At 39.8% G+C, this 22,746-nt stretch overlaps 1 protein-coding gene across 2 annotated transcripts in view; it reads right to left on the bottom strand.

The window, feature by feature from the left end:
- Positions 1-13,742, bottom strand: part of LOC108442227 (adhesion G protein-coupled receptor E3-like) — a 29,121-nt gene extending 15,379 nt beyond the window's left edge. For both annotated transcript variants that reach the window (XM_017722172.2, XM_017722173.2), the window contains exons 1-6: positions 13,603-13,742; positions 7,431-7,484; positions 6,635-6,679; positions 4,136-4,177; positions 2,857-2,901; positions 2,393-2,449 (exon numbers count right to left, since the gene is read on the bottom strand). In XM_017722172.2, coding sequence (XP_017577661.2) covers positions 2,393-2,449; positions 2,857-2,901; positions 4,136-4,177; positions 6,635-6,679; positions 7,431-7,484; positions 13,603-13,645 — 286 coding nt within the window. In that variant the 5' untranslated portion in view covers positions 13,646-13,742. The remainder of the gene's footprint in view (positions 1-2,392; positions 2,450-2,856; positions 2,902-4,135; positions 4,178-6,634; positions 6,680-7,430; positions 7,485-13,602) is intronic.
- Positions 13,743-22,746: the final 9,004 nt, after the last annotated feature.

Here is a 22,746-nt window from a genome sequence, read left to right as displayed (position 1 = left end):
TTGTTTATGAGTGCACTAAAAATACTATCCTTACTGCAAAAAATGGTAAAATTATCTTAAATATAGTCAAGATATCTAACATTTCTCCTGTTGAGACTGTTATAAGCTTAATTTAAGGTTATTTAGCTTGATCTTCGACATTTTTTACTTCTTTAAAGTAATTTTACTAAGCAAAATTATCTCACTATTTTGGCAGATAATTTTGCTTATTTTAGGAAATTGGATTAAAATCAGCAAAAAACTCTTACTGTACAGTGAAGTAATTTTACGTAATAAAACTACTTAAAACAAGTAAAAAATGTTAGATTATTCAAGATAATACTATAATACGTGTACAACCATCTCAACATGGGATATATTAGATAGCTTGACTGGATTTAAGATGATTTCACTTGTCAAGACGTCATTTTTTGCCGTGCTAGCATAATCATGAAATCCATACTTTCACTGAGCTGCAGAACTCAGAGTAAATCTTCAGATGATTTCTCAATGAGATGTGTATTGACCTGACATCACAGCTTTTGTTATAATTCGGGAAATGCACTTCCTTCATGAGAATAACGCATTCAAACAACGTCTGAACATGTTAAGGGTGTACGGTCATCACAAACACACCTGTTGGACAAGAGTTGAATTACCGGAACTAATTCCTGAAGCACTCTAGGGACACTAGGTTGGCTACCTTATATGTGAAGTACTTCTTTAAGGCTCACAAGGGGAAACCCACCACATACCACTGATAATTTGCCCCATCAGAATGATTGATTCAGTACCAATATATGCACATGTTTATTCAGTATTGTCATTATATGCTGTTATCTCTGCCTCCTTGTACAGCTTTTATTGCACTGCCTTTTTTGATCTCTGGTAATCTATCTATCTGAAGTTTTGTATTTCTTGGTGACTAATTAGTTGCCTGGATATTGCATAGGGACCTGCAATGTTCAGGATACAGGGTGGGTGAGTTTCCTGAAAGAATCACAGCACTGAATGCATCGTAAATTTAGTCTGAAAGTGAAAGTAAATTTAGTCTCTTTTGACAAATGGTCATCATAGCTGGGAGAACAGTTGAATTGACTTCCAAGGCACCCAAGGTTTGCTTTGGTGTTACAACCATGAAGGGACTAAACAGACTGTGTCTGCACAGGACCCAGGAAGTTTTTGAACACTCCTGTTTTCACCTTGTCCATCAGCCGACGTACTATGTACCAAGACAGAACCTGGTTGAAAATGTTTTTCACATTAATGCTTACGTGGTCTGTCTGGTGGTTCCCCAGATAAGAGTGTAAGTATACATACTGTATGACAATCTTCTTAAAGCCTATAGCAAAATGGTGCATCTAGGGCCATGGAGAACTCTCTTTTATCTGATTGTCAGAGTAGAAATCTTTGTTTTTATATGGGGACATGGTGTCGGCTGCCCAAGGACTTGCTGGTGGCAATGAATCACCTAAGACTGCAGCAAATCTTTGTGACTTCTCGTTTATGACTGCAGCCAAGTTAGTCAGTCTCAGTTCCCAAGACAAACAAGATCACTCAGGTGTTGTCTACCTATGATATCATACAACTACTTGTTGCTGTGGTTAAAAAGGCACTGGACTGGCACCATGGACAGGAATAGAAAACCCATCTAAGTATAATTTAGTGATGAATTGTCATTAGTAGCCTTCTGAACCTCTGTTACATCTCTTCTGTGCTACTACATCTAGCAGTCAGTCTCGTTATAAGCTTTTTCAAAATTCCTTCATTTATCACATTGTCTCTTGTTTATTATATGAGGAGTCAGCTAACCCAGTGGTTATTCCTAGATTTCTTCATTAATTTGTCCTCATTGGTCTACTCTTGATGATCAACAGGGGTGTGTTTGTCTTGACCGTATGCTCCAGGCCCAGAACCAGTCATTTATACATTTGGGTACTCCTTAGATAGGCAGTGTTGGGGATGTGGATCAATGCATTGTCAAAACTCTGGTAGCTCTCAATCACTAAGATGTTGCTGAGAAAGTCAGACACTTAAAACTCTTAAAGGCATGTGAAAGAACATCTAGTTGTGATTACACTGCTTGTCTCCATAGTGTAGTCTTGGGATCTCAGGATTAAAGGCACATGGTTGATCCATAAAAGAAATTGTTCTAGAAAAATTTGTACTTTTTTCACTTGTATATAGACTATATAAAGAGCAGCCCATAGTCAATGTACACCATTGTCTGTATCATTGTAGAATATCTTTCTAGTTATGAATGTAGCATAAGAACTTGAATACATTCTTGTAAATTATTCATCTCTTCAAAGAACAGAAACTTTGTGTAATCTGCAATCTTCAAAACAGCCCTCACCTTTTGCCTTAACCAACCAGAAACATATAAAGCTCTTCTAATAAGCATTAAAATTACCTGGACGTGTAGTTGATGATGTTTCTGTTATCATGGCAGAAGTGGTCTCGGTGACCTCTACAGGAGGCAGAAGAGGGTATATTTGTTTTACACAGGGTTTTGGGATAAAAGCTTTAACATCAGCTCTGTATGTAGGCTTTAAGTGAAGTATGATCATTTTTGCTCCTCCTGACCATTACAGGTAGTATATATTACAGAAGAAGAAATCATTCTCAGATGTCCATGAGATTACTATTCCTGACTTCATGATTTAAAAGGCACCCTAAATGAAGGGGCCAGAGCTAAAAAGCTTGCTTAGGTGTACAGCCTAAATTTGGAAAGAAGACCAAAAGGGACTACAACTGCCCACTGCCAGGAATGACCAGGAATATGTGTTTCCAAGGATTATTTCCATGGTCTCTCTGGTGGTTCATCAGAGGCCCTAAACTTCAATGTCTGAATATAAATTTGGAAATGAAAATTACCTGAAAGTGTAGATGTTTCTGTTGCAGAGGTGGTCTCAGTGAATTCTATAGGATGCAGAAGAGGGTACATGTGTTTTGCACAGGGTTGTGGGGGAAAAGTTTAAACAACAGCACTAAGTGCCTTATTCATGTAGGCTTCAAGTGAAGTATGATCATTTTTGTTCCTACTGGTCATTACAGGTAGTATAAATTACAGAAACAATGAGGCTTTAAATGGTACTGATGAGTTTTAATACTAAGTCTTGCTTAAATGTCCATGATTTTACTATTCCTGACTTACAAGGCACCCTATGTGGAGGGAACCAGAGCTGAAAAGCTTGCTTAGGTTTGCGAGAAATTAAGCTTCTATCTTCTGACCTGAGGGTGGTCAACTCCCTGCATTGTTGGTATGGCCCTTTGATTGCCAACCATAAGGTCACACAATAACCCTCCAGGGTGGCAACCATCAAGGAGTGTTGATGTAGACATGTTGCTCAGATGTCTAGGAGTTTGCTATTCCCAACTTATAAGGCACCCTATGTGGAGGGGGCCAGAGCTTATTTGGTGATCATGTAAATGACACTGTAAAAGTGGAACAGGGCTTATATGAATATCACTTGCTGATGTGCTGGGAAGACAATGGACCGTCCATTGTGAACAGTATAACCCCAGAGGTGACCCCTTTTATGGATGGTCAGTGCCTGGTCTTCAGCTTAGATGAGAATCAGTAGCAACTGACCTGTTTACATACAGTCAAACAGCAGGTTGTCTCTATATCCACTGTTATTATTTTGGCTCTGCTTGTCCAATGTAGTTTTTATGATTGAGCAAATTGATGTGCAGTTTATTTTCATGTTCATTTCTGGAGGTCAGTGTAACAGTTTTGAAAAATGCCATCCTTCCAGGGAGTCGGCACCTCTGTCCTTTTGATAAGGTAATTATCATCCCCCTGCTTAACCCCCTCTTCTTCATCACCCTCATCCCCCTCGCTTACCCCCCTAAAACTCCTCTTCCTTACCTTTATCCTCCTGCCACAATTTCCAGTGTATATAAGGTCCTCCTAAAATATTCCTAATCAGACTGGTTGTGATCGACTGAGCTGTACCCACATTTCCTGTTTGTCAATAAAGTCAGGTCTACGCTGAAGGTCTCCTGACTTCTGAATCCTGAAAGCTGAACAGGTTATAGCTTGCTTACAACCTAAATTTGGCAAGAGGACCTTACTTACATGGTGTGTCCGGTGGTTCCCCAGATGCCCTAAGCTTCATGGTCAAAATATACATTTGGAAATGAAAATTACCTGAACTTGTAGATGATGGTGCTTCTGTGGTCTCAGTGATCTCTACCAGAAAAGGGTATATTTGCTTTAAACAGGGTTTCAGGAAAAGCTTATGCTTAAACACATTATCTTAAGGTGGGGTTTATGGTGAACCTAACATTAAATTGTTTGTGGAAATTTGCCATGGCTTACTGGCATGAAAGATACTTTGATTAAATCATTACTATCTGTCTTCACAGCAGCAGGGATTGTATGACTTAACACTCACATGTTTTATTTGGAAGGAGGTGGGATTTTTTTTTGGATTCCTTCTGTAGATTTGACAGTGGCAGGTCTCTCATTCAGAGACTATTTTGTCCTCTTGGACATTTAAACATGTTGCCAAACCATGAATATATCATTCAGCATTAATGGTGCCTTCACAGATGTGTGACTCACCCATGCCACTAATGCTCCTCTATACCATCATGAATACTGGCTTTTGAACTGTGCACTGATAACAAGCTGAGTGATCTGTAGCCTAGAGGACACAGTGTCCATGATATCCAAAAAGAATTTCAAATGTTGATTCACCGGACCATAGGACATTTTCATTTCCCCACAGACCATTTTAAATGAGCTCAGGCCCAGAGAAGGTGGCAGCATTCCTGGATTCTGTTTATGTACAGTTTCTTCTTTAGAGTGTTAACTTGCATTTGTTTATGCAGCAACAAACTGTTTTTATAGACAGTTGTTTTCAGAAGTGTTTCTGAGCCCACGCAGTGGTTTCAGTGACAGAACCATGTCTGTTTTAACGCAGTGCCACCTGATGGCCCAAAAGATCACAGCAAGCATATACTGGTTTTCAACCTTGTCCCCTTTTTTTTAACACTACACAATTTTACCAGCCTTTTGTTTCTCCATCCCAGCTTTTTTGGAACATGTTGTTGGCATCAAATGTCACATGGGCTTTTTTTCCCCAAAAAGCAATACAATTTTCTGTTTCAATGTTTAATATGGTGTACTTGTACTATTTTCAAATAAATATATCATTTAAATGATTTGCACATCATTGCATTTTGATTTTATTTACATTTTGCACAGCATCTCAACTATTTTGGAAATGGGGTTGTAAACAAATGTTATAAGAACAAACGGATTGGACAGATTTTATGATATATATTTGGTGACAATAACTAGCATAATGGCTACTGAACTGTCTGAATCATGCTGTACTCTGAGCTAAACTGAGCTCATGGGTTTATGTATGTCTTGATTTTTTTTATGTCTTTGACCTTATACAGCTATAAGTCATCTGTGTTGCACTGTGGTAATCACACATATTCCCGTTCCCATCAGAAAAGAAACAGCATGAATTCTCACTGTTAGTGAGACTGCTGGTTTCACAATACCAACAGACACCATGATATGCACTTAAAGGTTCATAATGGGAAACTCACAGTTTAGCACAGATAATTTACCCCATCACAGTGGACGATAGATTTACTAGATTAGCACTGCAGTGTTCAAGCTACATGATGGGGTGAGTTCCCTGAAAGAATCACCGCACTAAGTGGTCTAAGAGTTTTTTGTCTGAGGGCGTTTGCTCTAAGGGCAGTTGATCTAAGAGCTTTTTGTCTAAGGGCACTTGGTCTAAGGACTTTTGGTCTGAGAGCTCTTTGTCTGAGGGAATTTTTTTTCCCAAAGCTATTTGCTCTAAAAGTTTTTTGTCTGAGGGTACTTGGTCTGATACCTTTTTTTTGAGGCCATTTGGTCTAAGAGCTTTTTGTCTGAGGGCATTTGATTTAAGGGCGTTTGGTCTGAGAGCTCTTTGTCTAAGGGCATTTAGTCTAATAACTTTTCTTCCCAAAGCCATTTGGTCTTAGAGCTTTTTGTCTGAAGGTACTTAGACCAAGTGCTTTTTGTCTGAGGACGTTTGGTCTAATATCATTTTTTCTAAAGCTGTTTGGTCTGAGAGCTTTTTTTTTTCTGATGGCATTTGGTCTAAGAGCACTTTGTCTAAGGATGTTTGCTCTGAGGCCACTTGTTCTGAAAGCTAAAGCATTTGGTCTGATATCATTTTTTCTGAGGCCATTTGTTCTGAGAGCTTTTTATCTAAAGACGTTTGGTCTGATGTTCAGTTACAGCAGATCTGAGACATGATTATGTTTCTTTCCTTGGATTTGAAGTTGGTTAGTTTTTTAGGGCAATGATGGTGTTCTGACTGATGTCTGAGCACTGATGCTGAGGTCTGAGGATGTCCTAAAATATAAACCATAGATGGGGTTCATCTTGCTCAGATGTCTAGGAGTTTGCTATTCCCAACTTATAAGGCACCCTATGTGGAGGGGGCCAGAGCTAAAAAGCTTGCTTAGGTGTACAGCCTAAATTTGGCAAGAAGACCAAAAGGGACTACAACTGCCCACTGCCAGGAATGACCAGGAATATGTGTTTCCAATGATTATTTCCATGGTCTCTCTGGTGGTTCCTCAGAGGCCCTAAACTTCAATGTCTGAATATAAATTTGGAAATGAAAATTACCTGAAAGTGTAGATGTTTCTGTTGCAGAGGTGGTCTCAGTGAATTCTACAGGAGGCAGAAGAGGGTACATTTGTTTTGCACAGGGTTGTGGGGAAAAGTTAAAACAACAGCACTAAGTGCCTTATACATGTAGGCTTCAAGTGAAGTATGATCATTTTTGTTCCTACTGGTCATTACAGGTAGTATAAATTACAGAAACAATGAGGCTTTAAATGGTACTGATGGGTTTTAATACTAAATCTTGCTTAAATGTCCATGATTCTACTATTCCTGCCTTACAAGGCACCCTATGTGGAGGGAACCAGAGCTGAAAAGCTTGCTTAGGTTTGCGAGAAATTAAGCTTCTATCTTCTGACCTGAGGGTGGTCAACTCCCTGCATTGTTGGTATGGCCCTTTGATTGCCAACCATAAGGTCACACAATAACCCTCCAGGGTGGCAACCATCAAGGAGTGTTGATGTAGACATCTTGCTCAGATGTCTAGGAGTTTGCTATTCCCAACTTATAAGGCACCCTATGTGGAGGTGGCCAGAGCTAAAAATGCTTGCTTAGGTGTGCAACCTAAATTTGGCACAAGGACCAAAAGGGACTACAACTTTCCAGTGCCCAGACAGCTGTTGAACACTTTTTTATTGAACAAATGTTGATTATTTTCACCTAGTCCATCAGCAAATGTACTATCTACCATGAGAGAACCTGGTTGATATGACCAAGAATTACTTACATGGTCTGTCTGGTGGTTCCCCAGATGCCCTAAACTTCACTGTCAGAATATAAACTTGGAAATGAAAGTTACCTGAAAATGTAGATGATCCTTCTGTTGCCACAGCAGAGGTGGTCTCAGTGATCTCTACAGGAGGTAGAAGAGGGTACATTTGTTTTAGCCAGGGTAATTAGTGCAATATTATTTGGAGATCATGTAAATAACACTGTAAAAGTGGAACAGGGCTTATATGAATATCACTTGCTGATGTGCTGGGAAGACAATGGACCGTCCATTGTGAACAGTATAACCCCAGAGGTGACCCTTTTTATGGATGGTCAGTGCCTGGTCTTCAGCTTAGATGAGAATCAGTTGCGACTGACCTGTTTACATACAGTCAACCAGCAGGTTGTCTCTATATCCACTGTTATTATTTTGGCTCTGCTTGTCCAGTGTAGTTTTTATGATTGAGCAAATTGATGTGCAGTTTATTTTCATGTTCATTTCTGGAGGTCAGTGTAACAGTTTTGAAATATGAGCTCCATAAATACAGCTTTATTAAACACTGAGACTGAGTGAGAAAATAAATAAAACATTTTGATCTTCACTGAATGAATATGAAGTTCAAATAAGGAATAAACTGCTCATGGTTTGGTCCAAACAGAATGCTTTTGTACCAGCTCTGTACCAAAAATGCTTGTTAGCAGTTGTAAAGACCTACAGAAGCTTTACTGTAAATTTTCTCACACATCCAATTTACAAAAATGGTGTGATTACATTTAATAATAACATTCATAGTAACCAGCAATTTAAGTTTTATCTAACAGTTTGTTAATAACTATAAGTTTGCAACATGATCATTATCTAATAGTTCATTAGTAACTATTGATTTGTTATAATTATTCATTTTGTGGGCAATGTGTGTGCTGCCTTCATACATTTTTACTGTTCCAACTTGCAGACATGATACACATATTATGCCCATCAGCAGACCCTGCCCTGTCTAGCCACAGGTCAACAAGGAGTGATTAAGCATCAGTGAGTGAAAAACCACCTAAAATTCACCTGCAATCATGAAATAATGTACCTATTCAGGCAACATAACCTCAAACTATTGAACATACACACAATGCGCATATCAGAACACTCAGCAGGACTCACCCTCTCTAAATAGTGGTTTCTGACCTGCAGAAAAGTATCAGTGAGTAATCTAGCTCAAAAACTCACCCAAAACTTGTAATTGCTTATAATTAATAATATTCAAATCTATTATTACTGATAGTAAATGTCGCTGTCAATATGAATAATTCAAAACATTTCTATACAAAACATTAGTGTTCTCATACTGAACAAAATATATCAAGGCCTGCTTTGCTGGATATCAAAGGTGTAGCACTCAGCAGGGATCAATGAGGGCAGAAATAGATAAAAAAAAATCATGGCCACAAAATGCAAATGATTTATTTTTACTCAATAAGAAATATCAGAATAAATTAAAATAATTAATAATTAAAATGATTGCATTTTTGATTCACCCATTTAGGTGTTTTTAAGGAATCAATGGCATTGCTTGAATAAAAAAACACTTTTTGTAGCATTTAACCTTAAAATATGAAGCCAGAAGAACTTATTCTTTACTGTCCATGTTTCCTCTCACTATTAATTTTATCTATTTAAACATGAAGGTTTTTTTGATACTTGAGTATGTTTATATGTGGATATTCTTTGACTTTCAGTTAACATTTTTATGGCTCCAAATAAAAAAAAAATGTAATTGAGAAATCACTTCTCAAAATCTTGTGGAAATAAGATCTTATTCTTGATTCTGACATCAATGAAATGCTTGAATAAAATACATTTGAACTCATATTTAATTCCTGAAATGTCAGGTTCTGTTACAGACAAATCCGTATGTTAGAAAGGTTTTCTAATGAATTTCTTTGACACAAAAAGCATTTTCTGCATATGTCCCTAACATGGTTTAATAAGTCCTATAAGAAATATAATCAATGTTTCAGTCAACTGAGGGGATCACAATGTCCTGTGTGACAGGACTGACTTTATGAAGGTTGCTGATGCAGGAAAAAGTAAATGTTCTTTAAATAAGCATTCCTATTTGAATTTCCTAGTATGATTTTAATGTTAATGTAATAGACTAAAATGGTGAAGTTTAGCAAAGGACATTAAATAAGGACCTAATTTACAGAGCACGACAGGCAACTGATATAGTCCAGTATCTTTTCATTCAGTCATTAAACTCTTATCCGAATATTTAAACTCTGCCCAATTGTCTTTTGGATCTCATGGTGGTGGATATTACAAGTTGAAGAGGTGGAATAAAACAAATGACATGCTGGAATATGTGCCAGATCATGTCTTCTCTGGCAGAAGTATCTGTTTTCTCCCATATGGTGCATACACCTCACTCAATGGTGATGATGATGCCTGGGTAGAGGTCTCCGTCATATTTTATGACACACCACTTTTGAATGACTTCTGGAAGCCATCCGATATCTTCTATCTGTGGGCTTGGTGACTTGGTGCAACATTTCCCCAGGACAAGTAGTGACAACCTGGTGTTTCTCACTGTTGATGGGACTTGGGGAATGCTGACTGGCATGTACTTCATTGCCCTGTGAATGGACGCCTCATTTACATAGAACAGTTTAAGAGTGGTGCCTGAATGCACCAAACAAATCCATTGCATCATGAATGATGCAGCTAAGGCTCACCATCCGATCCACACTCCTCTTCAGAGCACCTTCAACCCCATCTGGGGCCCCTGTGGCAGCCTCAACGAAATCCCATGTTCCTGCTTGTAATCCCTTTTTTGGCAGAGTGAGGTAAAGGTAGGAGGTTCATGGCAGATCATTTAAGTGTAACCTAATGGCTAAAAGGTGAACTTTAAAACATAAAATACAAATGAGGCTATATTTCACTTAGATTCCATTCTTAAATTTTCTAGAGGTGCCAATGATCATGGTATTTTTATGTCCTTTTGTGCCCTCTCATTCCCACTGCATGTATTCCATTCATGTAGATCTTTCAGACACCATGAGCGATGGGAATTCCTTGCCTTTGCAGTTCTCACGGTCATTGCACATGCAATCTTTGTTAGTTTAGTTACAACAGATCTCTGACATCAACGTTTCCATTTCAGAGGTGTTAAGCAACTTCATGCTGTAAAGCTATTAAGCTACAAAACCCAAGTTCTCAGGCATGTTTCCCTATAATAAAATGTCAAGTGCACTACACAGTAGGGCCAAAGTCTGCAAAACAAATAATAGGAAACGGATTTCCTTGGATTCCCTGCAAAGTATTTCTTGTGTAGAGTCCACAAAGAACCTCTTCTGCATCCTGACTTTGGCTTGTGTTACCATCTGTAGAGTCAACCTGCCACATCAGCTCCTCTGAAACTTCTACAGGTCTACTTTTTACCAGCTGCATCACATCTGTTTGGCAGCTTTACTGCTACTACAGACTGCACTGTAAAGGGTGGTTAAAACAGCTCAGTCCATGACAGTAGCTGTCGTCTCACCCATGCAGGACATTTACAATAGAAAAGATGTCTAAGCAAAGCCAGCAGTATCACCTCAGACCCTACACACCATAGCCACTTCCCATCTGGGAAGAGATATTCAAGGTTTAGGAACTAGGGGTTGGAGGTTAGGGAACCAGCCCTGTGACTGGATGATTGCTGGTTCGATCCCCTGAGCCAACAGTATGTGACTGAGGTGCCCTTGATTGAGGCACCTAACCCCCAATTTCTCCCTGGGTGCTGTGGATAGGGCTGCCCTCCACTCCAGGCAATTGTGCTCACTGCCCTTTATTGTGTGTCGTTATTAGTGTGTATGTGGTGTTTCACTGCATGAATGGATTAGATTGCAGAGGTGAAATTTTCCCCACTGTGGGACTAACAAGTGTCACTTAATATAATCTAAAACTATACACACTTTGTATATTTTGGAAATTTGGACTCTTACTATGTTTCTCCTGACTTGTTTTGTGTTTTGTTATACTGCACAGTTGAATTGAGATTAGCTGAACTGAATAATCATCATTATGTGATTGGCATACCAGGAAATACACTGAGCTACAGAGTCAGCAGTCATAATATTCACTATGTCATTTCTACCCAAACAGTGTGACAATAGCCTATTATCAACAAAAACCTGTATAACTTCACAGAGGTGTTATATTAACTTCACAGTGAAAGTTGAAACTGCTGCTTATTGGAATAAGCCTTTATAAAATGTTCATATAGGTTTATGTCAGTTGTCATTAAAAGGCTTATAAAGTTGTCATGTAGCCTTATTTCTTTGGGCTACAGTAAAGTGTTTGATACTTTGAATTAAGTACATTTTATCTGTATTCTTTGCACTTTGGAAACAAAGTGACCACATTTGCGTTTCCATCAGAAAACAAGTAGTATCACATAACATCTTACATAAATGTTTCATGACATGCTCATATATGTTTATTTGAACAGTCAAAAAGCAAGCATGTTATATATGATATTAGTATGGACTACTATGTCTTTTTACTGAGAGAGATATTTTTCAAAATAAAACTTCGCTATTTAAGTATAAAAACTATATTATTTTCGGTAACAGCCTCATTTCTGGAGATCCAGAATAAAACTGACCTTGCTTTACCCCTTTGGTCATTAAGTGTACACCACACCCTCATGCTAAGATTCAGTTGAATGATTGTTCCTAAGCATTTTTAAGAGTAATTTGCTCTCCGTGTTGTAAAGTGAAAAAAATATTTTAAAACAAATCAAAAGCATAGGTGAAATATACCTGAGCATCCTGAATGACCAAAGGAACAAAGTGAGGTCATTTTTATTTTGACTGTCCATAAATGGGGCATTTTACTAAAAATAAAAACTTTTTTTAAAGTAAATTGACATACTAGTTCACATAAATATCATTTAAAATATGTATACTTTATAATCATTGATTTTAAACATTCATTACCATGTTATGAAGAGTTTATGTAAGATGTTATGAATGTGTTATATAGACACCCTTCAAGTAAAGTGCTGCCAAAATAGTCATATATTAGTGAACATAAGGGCTAGTCAACTTGGTCAATACAACTTTCATAAGTGCTGTGTTTTGCAATGTAATAACATCCGGCTACAGCCTATTCCTGAGAGCCATGAAGCCATTGCCCTACCTGTTTCAACATTTCTGCTCTGTAGTGATAGAAAACAGTATAATCACCCAGAATACAGAACTTACAAAAACACAACCAACAGTGCAGATCGCATCAGTATAAAGCATGTGTCAGCTCACCACAGGCAGGTTTGCCCAATGAAGACAACAAATTAGTTAGACCATGGGAATGCACAAAGATTAGTCATAAACACAGCAAACATAAAACATCCAAACCTAACAATGATCGTCCTAGGCTTGAGCACACTGGCACAGCGGGCAGACCCAAAGATGACGACATGACAGAGATAAAATCAGACGGTTGAAATGTGCAAAGAGGAAGAACCTCAGTCAAGTCACTGTAAGCAAAAGCACTGCCAAGCCAGCCTTGAAAAAAGGTAATGGTCAATTTTAAGTTATCACTGTGTTAACTTAATGCACTGACCGAATGGTAGATGGTTGCTTTGACTTGCCTGTGACAGGTTTACCAATAAAGAAGCACTATTAGTACCAAAAACTTTCGGCTTTGCGCGGGAAGTAACGTCTTATTTTTTAAACATCCCCAGGTACATCTATCAGCTGCAACTGAAGCTTTAAATTCACACTGGTGTGATGATAAACTGAAGGCCTGTGGCAATGGCAGATAGCAGTGGTTGCAAAACAGTAATTGGACGGCTGAGGAAAAGAAGGTGGACCACGTAATGATTTGATTGACCATGAAACAATAGCATCACTCACAGGAAGCAAAACAAGCTTTATGATCTTAAAACAACATGCGTAAACTCAAGTTGCAGTAATAGTATTCATTAAACTCCAAAAAAGTACCATAACCTGTACAGTAACGAGAGTAAAGGTACTTTACCATCCACAAGTTTCATTCCAAAGCTATCGTTTTCATTTTTAATACGTCGTTCTCAGTACTAAACCATACTTTGGATACAATGTCAGTAAACGTCTAGAGAGACTCAGAGAGAGAGAGAGAGAGAGAGAGAGAGAGAGAGAGAGAGAGAGAGAGAGAGAGAGAGAGAGAGAGAAAACAGTGAATCAGAGTGGATCTATGGGTGTAGTGAGTAGTGAAATAAGAAGCATAGAAAGAAAAGACTCACCAGCTGTGAAAAAGAAGAGGAGGATCAACAAGATGTTTCTCATCCTGACGACTCAAACTGGATTAATAACCAGTGCTTGGCTTGAAACACATCTGCATAGGACTTTAACAGTCAGTGAACTTTCTCCGTTTAAACTGTACAGAGACTCGTACCTCCTCTTCTTGACCTCAGTTAAATGAATCATCATCGAGTTGACAGTGACGTGACATTTTTACTATTTACTTTGTTAGTTCCTATGTAACAGGATTAAAAATCTATACATACATTGATCAGGCATAACATTATAACCTACATGATTACACAATGATACCTACAATGATTCTACACTCATTGTCCACTTTATCAGCTCCACTTACTGTATAGCTGCACTTTGTAGTTCTACAGTTACAGACTGTAGTCCATCTGTTTCTCTGATACTTTGTTACCCCCTTTTACCCTGTTCTTCAGTGGTCAGGACCCCCATAGACCCTCACAGAGCAGGTACTCTTTGGGTGGTGGATTAATCTCAGCATTGAAGTAACACTGACATGGTGGTGGTTGTGCTGGTCTGAGTGGATCAGACACAGCAGTGCTGCTGGAGTTTTTCAACACTGTCCATTGCTGTCCACTCTATTAGACACCCCTACCTTGTCAGTCAACACAGTTTGTGTTGGTCATTAAGATTACGCGATCCTTATTAATCCCACAAACGGGGAAATTTCACCTCCGCATTTAACCCATCCGTGAAGTGAAACACCACATACACACTAGTGAGCACACACACACTAGGGGGCAGTGAGCACACTTGCCCAAAGCAGTGTGCAGCCCAATCCGCAGCACCCAGGCAGCAGTTAGGGGTTAGATGTCTTGCTCAAGGACACCTCAGTCATGTGCTGTCAGCTCTGGGGATCAAACTGGCGACCTTCTGGTCACAAGGCTGGTTCCCTAACCTCCAGCCTATGACTGCCCCATCCTCTAGTCCTTCATCAGTGGTCACAGGATGCTGTCCACAGGACACTGTTGGCAGGATGTTTTTGGTTGGTGGACTATTCTCAGACCAGCAGAGACACTGAGGTGTTTACAAAATCCAGCAGCACTGCTGTGTCTGATCCACTCAGATCAGCGCATGAAAAAAGGTCTTAAATGAATTTAATGAGATGGAGTGTGAATGGAGTGCTTAGGCATGTTGGGGTGGCTCAGACCCACTGCTGATGGTGGTCTGAGGAGTTATCGCTGCGGCACCGGGAAGCACAGGCAAAAACAGGTAAAAGACCTCAATGAATAGGAATAAAATGTGGCACAGGGCAAAGATAGGGGAGGCTGAAAGCAGCATGCTCAAACAAAGGCTGGGATAGAAAAGTTAAATTAAAGATTATCAGAAAACAAAAGATATTTCCTCCATGATTATGAGAAGAAGGGCGGCTTTATGCTTCACCTGTTTGCTCTTTGAGGAGCAAACACTTCTCTATGGCTTGGAGTCATTCCTCGTTTAAGCCTTCTTTCTGAGCTTTTAAGTAGTTTGGGGGCAAATTCTCTCTTTTTTTTCCAGCCCTTTTTTCATTTCTTTCCATTTTCTCTTCATTTAAATACCGACCGTTCCAGTCACCCCTCTACAAAGGTGTGACAAAGGGCTGTTGTTTGCCACCGCCTTAAGTAGAGGAGTTCACAGGTGCGACAGGTTGGGTCTAATCAGCCCATGGGCAATTGGATTAAACCATGAACTTGTGGCGCCTCCCCATCATTGCCCTCTGCTGGAGGCCGATGGTACAGGCTGGGCCCTGACCATGGGCCATTTTATTCTGCTCAATAAAAGGCATACTGCAAACTGTTAAGACTGTCAGTGTCCACCCAAACACATTCTTAAAATAAATCAGCATTGTTTCATATAGTTTAATCTGGTTATATAAGATCCTAACAGCTATAAATATTGTTTGTTTTCTTTTGTTAGTTCATGTGCATGGATAAAAAATTGGCTTTGCTTTTCCAAATCAGTCAGAAGGTTCAGTGGCCCAGACTGTTTCATTGTGATCCTGTAACTGTAGGGTTATATGTGCTCCAGGGATGGTGTTTAGGAAACATATACATCAAGTAGATGTTATAAACCAGCCATTAGGGGTGTACTTTGTGTATTTCTGGTGCCGGTCCCAAGCCCGGATAAATGGTGAGGGTTGCGTCAGGAAGGGCATCCGGCGTAAAACTAGTGCCAAAACCATCATGCGGATCACAAATATGATTGCCATACCGGATCGGTCGAGGCCCGGGTTAACAACGACCGCCTCCGGTGCTGTTGGCCACCTAAAGGAGATTGGAGATTGTAGCAAGGCAGCATAGGGTGGTTGTCTGTAGAATGAGATTAGAAACAAAGAAGAGGAAGAGAGTGAAGACAGAGCCAAAGATTAGATGGTGGAAGCTGAAGGAGGAGGATGGTTACAGGCAGTTCATGGAAAAATTGCAACAGGCCCTTGGGGGCAGTGAGGAGCTACCTGAGGACTGGGAAACTACAGCTAAGGTGGTGAGAGAAACTGGCAGGAATGTGTTGGGTGTTTTGTATGGTCAGAGGAAAGAAGACAAGGAAAGTTGGTGGTGGAATGAGGAGGTCCAGGAGAGTATTCAGAAGAAGAAGGCAGCTAAGAAAAAGTGGGATAACCAGAGAGATGAAGGAAGTAGGCAGGAGTTCTGTGAGGCTAGTCGCATAGCGAAAGGAATGGTGGCAAAGGCAAAGGCTCAGGCCTATGATGAGCTGTATAAGAGGCTGGACAGTAAAGAAGGAGTAAAGGACTTGTATCGTTTGGCTAAACAGAGAGATAGAGCTGGAAAGGATGTACAGCAGGTTAGGCTCATAAAGGATAGAGAGGGAAATGTACTAGTGAGTGAACAGAGAGTGTTGAGTAGATAGAAGGAGGACTTTGAAGAACTAATGAATGAGAGAGAGAGGAGGACAACGGGGGGAGAGATAGTGGATCAGGAAGTGCAGAGAATTAGTAAGGTGGAAGTGAGGGCAGCTTTAAAAAGGATGAAGAATTGAAGAACTGTGGTACTGTATTAGGAAGTCAGGTGTAGCTGAAAAGTATGTTAGGGTGGTGCAGGACATGTATGAGGATAGTGAGACAGTGGTGAGGTGTGCAGTTGGAGTGGCAAATGGTTTCAAGGTGAAGGTGGGGTTACATCAGGGATCAGCTTTGAGCCCCTTCTTGTTTGCAGTGGTGATGGACAGGCTGACAGATGTGGTCAGGCAGGAGGCTCCATGGACCATGATGTTTGCAGATGACATTGTAATCTGTGGTGAGAGTAGAGAGCAGGTGGAAGAGAATCTGGAGAGGTGGAGGTTTGCACTAGAGAGAAGAGGAATGAAGGTCAGTAGAGGTCATAAAGGTGGATGACTTCAAATATCTTGGGTCAACCATCCAGATCAATGGACAGTGTAGAAAAGAGGTGAAGAAGAGGGTGCAGGCAGGATGGAGTGGGTGGAGACGGGTGTCAGGGCTGATGTGTGAGAAGGATAGCAGCAAGAGTGAAAGGGAAGGTTTACAAGACAGTAGTGCGTCCTGCTATGATGTTTGGTTTGGAGACTGTGGCTCTGTCTAAAAGACAGGAGGCTGAGCTGGAGGTGGCGGAGATGAAGATGCTGAGATTTTTGTTGGGAGTGACAACGATGGACAAGATTAGAAATGAGCAGATCAGAGGGACAGTGAAGGTGGAGCAGTTTGGAGATAAAGTCAGAGAGGCCAGGTTGAGATGGTTTGGACATGTGTTGAGGAGGAATAGTGGATATATTGGGCAAAGAATGTTGGAGATGGAGCTGCCGGGTAGAAGGAGAAGAGGTAGACCTCAGAGAAGGTTTATGGATGTAGTGAAGGTGGACATGGAGATGGTTGGTGTAAAAGTAGAGGAGGCAGTGGATAGGGCAAGATGGAGGCAGATGATCCGCTGTGGCAACCCCTAAAGGGAGCAGCTGAAAGAAGACATAGATACATCAAGTAGATGTTATGGTCAGAACATTCTTCTGTTGTAGTGTGGTCACAGCTGATTGTCTGCTGCTCCTCTTCCATCCCCTCATGCAGTCTACAGTTCTGCACATGAAAGCGACAGTGTTTTTGAGAGCTTTGTTTTTGTCTGACATGTATTTGCTAACCATTTAAGAGAGAGTGCAAATGGACTAACAACATATGAGGAATTAATTCCTAGTGCAGTTACTGACCATGTTATTTTACTCAGGGCCAGTTCTTACTAAAAGTGTCATTGGCAGTTGTTTAGAGCTTCTCAGCCATCAGAGGGTCCCACTGCATGTGGTGTTTTTAATTATTTTTTACTTGTTATACACACACCGGCCACTTTATTAGGTTTATTCAGTTGCTTGTTAATACAAATAGCTAATCAGCCAACCACATGGCCGCAACTCAGTGCATTTAGATATGTAGAGGTGGTCAAGACAACTTGCTGAAGTGCAGACCGAGCATCAGAACGGGGAAGAAAGGGGATTTAAGGGACTTTGAACGTGGCGTGGTTGTTGGTGCCAGACGGGCTGGTCTGAGTATTTCAGGAACTGCTGATCTACTGGGATTTTCACACACAACCATCTTTAGGATCTACAGAGAACGGTCCGAAAAAGAGGAAATATCCAGTGAGCGGTCAGTTGTGTGGACGAAAATGCCTTGTTGATGTGAGAGGTCAGAAGAGAATGGGCAGACTGGTTCCAGATGATAGAAAGGCAACAGGAACTCAAATAACCAACCAAAATCTCTGAGGAACGTTTCCAACACCTTGTTGAAAGTGTGCCATGAAGAATTAAGGCAGTTCTGAAGGCAAAAGGGGGCCCAACCTTTTACTAGCAAGGTGTACCTAATAAAGTGGCCAGTGAGTGTATATCATCAGTGTCAAAAACCTCCAAAAGTGATAATGTTACAGAAGAAGTCAAATACTTGTTTAACTATTAATGAAAGCTCATAAGAGATTTTATTTCAAATGATTTTTAGTTACTTTTAGTGTTTTTCATGACATTCCACCCAATACAAAGAACAGCTGCTGTCCTCAAATGATCAAAAACACATAGATGATAGTACTTGGTTGTAGATGCCATACAGTTATTTACTATTGTATTGTACTCATTTTCATTACTGATCAAAATGAGTGAAAGATTACAGCATAATATGGTTGGTCTGGATGGTGGTCCCCATGTAGGTTGTCTCTGTTTGGGGTATTTTTTTTTCTCCCTAATTTTAGTCGTCTCCACTCCCCCTGGTTAGGACTCCCCCAGTCACCACACAGTGTTAGCAATGGTTTTAAGGTCCAATTGTTTACCTTACATAAATGTTTCCCACGTGAAAAATGAATGTTTGCATCTTTTCATTAGCAATTTTTTAAAAATACAACAATCAAATAAAAATCCTGGAGGGTGTGTGGAGTCAGTATAGCTTAGAAAATATCATTTCAATGAATTATAGTACAATTATGTTCCCTGAATAAAGGTACTGAGATGGTCCTTTGAGGGTTTGTTAGAAGTCCCATTTTCTAGAAATAAAATTAATGGTCCCTATAAAATAAAGGGTGGTTTCTGAGCTTTGCATGGTACTAAATATCTGCCCATTCAGCCTACAGTACTTCAGCCCCACCTTTTTCTGTTTAAGTTATCAGGAATGTTTCAACCTGGAGTTCTTTTAGAATGCTTCACAAAAAAGGACAGCCAATCAAAGCAGAGGTTATTTACTTATCACTGTAGGTTTGGCAACACTGGTGTAGGATAAAAGCCCACTAATGCTTTACGTTTCCCTTTTAATGAGTTCCCAGTGAGAAATTTTGTCCTTATAGAGTTTTCAACTTTAGTTCCTGAATAAGCCCTAATTAACTCTTCTAAAGCAATGTAATGGCAGTAATGCACAAGTGCACAAATGTGGCATACCTGTATTCAGGCCTGTCTCAGAGGGACTGTGGCAATGAGTGTGTAACGTGGAAGAAGTTGAGCAACCTGTCGCTTACATGGTGCAAGACACACAAAATAACACAGCAAGAGCAGATTAGTGCTCTTGACTGTCTTTTCCTCAATTTCTTTGCATTCTGTTGTTACTTATATATTTATGGAAGTATTTATGTCAATGATAAGTCAAACACACACAGACACACACACATTTTCTAAGCCTCTTCTCCCTCAGGATCGTTGGGGGGGTGCTGGAGCCTATCCCAGCAGTCATCGATCAGAAGGCAGGATACACCCTGGACAGGCCGCCAGTCCATCGCTGTGCAGACAGACAGACATACACATTCATACACACACTCACACGTAGGGGGAATGTAACATGTCCAATCGGCCTGACTGCATGTCTTTGGACTGTGGGAGGAAACCGGAGAACCTGGAGGAAACCCACACAGACACGGGGAGAACATGCAAAATCCACACAGAGAGAGGACCCTGGTCATAAGTCAAACAGTTTCCTTTATTTAGTTTATATAATATATCTAAAATGTTCATTTGAATTCATTTGAATTTGTGGTCTTACATATCATTGTGCCATTTAAGCTGTCTTCTCTAAAGTGCTTCATTAACATTGCTCTTTAAAAAGTGATGCATAACTAAATGTTCTTCTACTTTCTATCCTTTTTACTGTCCATCCATTCAAGTCTGCAACACGTTCCAAAGGTGGTTGGGATGGGGTGATTTAGGGTTAGTAATGGTGTCAAATAGTTAGATAATGATGCGATTTGAAACAGCTGATGGAAATGTAATCATAATGTGATCATAATTTTGTACAAAAGCAACATACAAGAAAGGCCTAGACCCTCAGGAGCGAAAAGGGCTGTGGACGACCAGATAAATATGTGAGAAGATTTTTAAAATGTTTATAAACAATGTTTCTCAAAGAAAGACAGAAAGGGATTTGGAAATTCCACTCTTTATGTTTCATGACAGAAAAGATGTAAGGAATCTGGAGAAATTTCAGTGTGTAAAGGGCAAAAACCTAAGCCGAATAATTGAGTTCTCCGATCTCTCAGGCGGCACTCCATCAAGAACTGTCCTTCATCTATAAGCAAAATAACCACAGTGGGCTCAGAATTACTTTTGCAAGCTCAAATTTAGAATTACTTTATCAAGCTCTATATTATGTAGTTATGTCCAGTCATGCTTCTTAAAGCTTGACTGTGTCCAGAAATGCTGGGCTCTGAGGCATCTGGAAAGAAGTATCACACAGTGGAAATGAAGACCCCATACTGTTTCCCACCTTAAAACCTGTTTGCAAGAAGAATGGGATAAAATTACACCTTTCATCATTTGGTGTCTTCAGTCGCTAAATGACTTTTAAGTGGTGTGAAAAGTATTGGCAACAACATACAAAGCAATAAATGGTTTATTGTACCAACATCTTTTATTTTGAAATAAATCAAAGTTTAGAGGCATTTATATTGAAAGATTTATGAGGTGAATCATTAAATAATGTGCTGGTGTATTGTTTTGGTTCTGGTAGTGCTGCATGTAGCTGCAGTGGACCCTTTGAGAAAAATAAATGGTGCTTTTTGCTCTTTTGTTTTACTGTCTGTCATTGTAACCTGACCAAAACTCAAATATCATGACTGCAACAACCAGCACCAACATCTACCATCACCAGAGCCTGCTAGAGCTGAGAAATCAGCCACAATCTTTGCTTCTAGACGGACTGAGCTGTGCAAGCTTGGCCTGCTTCGATCCACAGCGCTGCGTGAGCCTGCAGGCCGTAAGAGATGCGTGAGAAGGTGCAAGTGAAGCAAGTGAGCCAGGGTGTGTGCTAGGCTAATGGCTTACTCCAGACAACCAGTCAGTGCTAGTCTCTAGTCACTTCTCACCGCTGGCGGTGTTGGCGATGGTCAGAGTCGGGTCTTTTTATTTGCCAAGAGAGCTGACTATGCTGTACATAGTAGCAGTGTGCGTAGCTTCCAGTGCTAATGATAAAGCCGCACTGAACGAGCTGTACAGTGCTATCAGCCATCTCCAAAACACACACCAAACCGGACTATACAACATATACAAAAAATAGGATATGGATCATAACAGACATAAAAGAGCTCATACCATGCCTGCTTAGGCCCTGGGTGATTTTTAACTGAGGCACAATGCAGTGCAGTGCAGCCAATCAAAGCAGAGGTCATTTACATATCACTTTCAGTATTACACTGCCTTCAGAAACCACTGAATAGCTGAATAAGGAAGGGAAGATTTGGGTTGGTGGTGAATCCTGCAGGAAGGCAGGAGGAGGCTTTGGTACCATTAGTGTGTATGCTTAAAAGTGATGGTTCTTCAAAGTTTCCCTGGGAAAGAAAATGGTTCTATATAGAACCATGAACACTCAAAGAACCCTTTGCATGTTTAAATTGTTCTTTGTATGTTGATGATATTCTTCAGTTTGATGGAGAATGTGTTGAACATGGTTCTATATAGAACCTATTTGGTTCCAATCTACCACCAAAAAGGGTTCTTCCATTGTTATCATAATAATAGAAGAACCCTTTTTACTATCATATAGAACCCTTTTTTTAATTAACTCAACTAAACCAAACGACATGGTAATGATGCACATCTGAATAAATAGGTCATTGACTGCATTGTCAAACTGACTTTACACATCAACATGATTACAAATAGCAGTTAGATTGCAACACAGCCTGTGTGTTCTGTGGAGGAAGTTGGGCAACATGTTGCTTACATGGTGCAAGAAAGAAACAGCTCACTAAGAACTGATCAGTGCTCTCGCTTGTCTTTTCTATGTGTTTTTCTTTGTTTTTTTTATTTACTTATTTTTCCTGCTTTCACATTTTAAAACTGCAGGACAGTTTTATAACAGACACTCAATGATCAGACAAGTGAACCAGTTTTCTGTATTTTAGACCAACATTTATTTGAAATTGCATTACAACATTTATTATGTTATTTTCAGCACAGCCAATTGTGCTCTTTACAAAGTGATACACAATTTATAACATTATTGCCCTTTTTTTCTTCTTATTGCGATTAGGCACTGTATTGTTCTGTATGGTTTTGGTGGCTATTTGATTTCAGTGAGGGTTATACATGTAGGAATCTACCTGTTATTCTTCTGAGAGTTTATTTTCTAGCACTGCTTACAGAAGGTCTTAAACTTTATCTAAACAACACCATCAGAAAAATGGCTATGAAGTGAATAAAGCTGGCTGAAATGGTTTCAG

The sequence above is a fragment of the Pygocentrus nattereri genome, chromosome 12, assembly GCF_015220715.1.
Source record: "Pygocentrus nattereri isolate fPygNat1 chromosome 12, fPygNat1.pri, whole genome shotgun sequence".
Classification (NCBI taxonomy): domain Eukaryota; kingdom Metazoa; phylum Chordata; class Actinopteri; order Characiformes; family Serrasalmidae; genus Pygocentrus; species Pygocentrus nattereri.
This window is presented reverse-complemented; position numbering and strand designations above follow the sequence as displayed.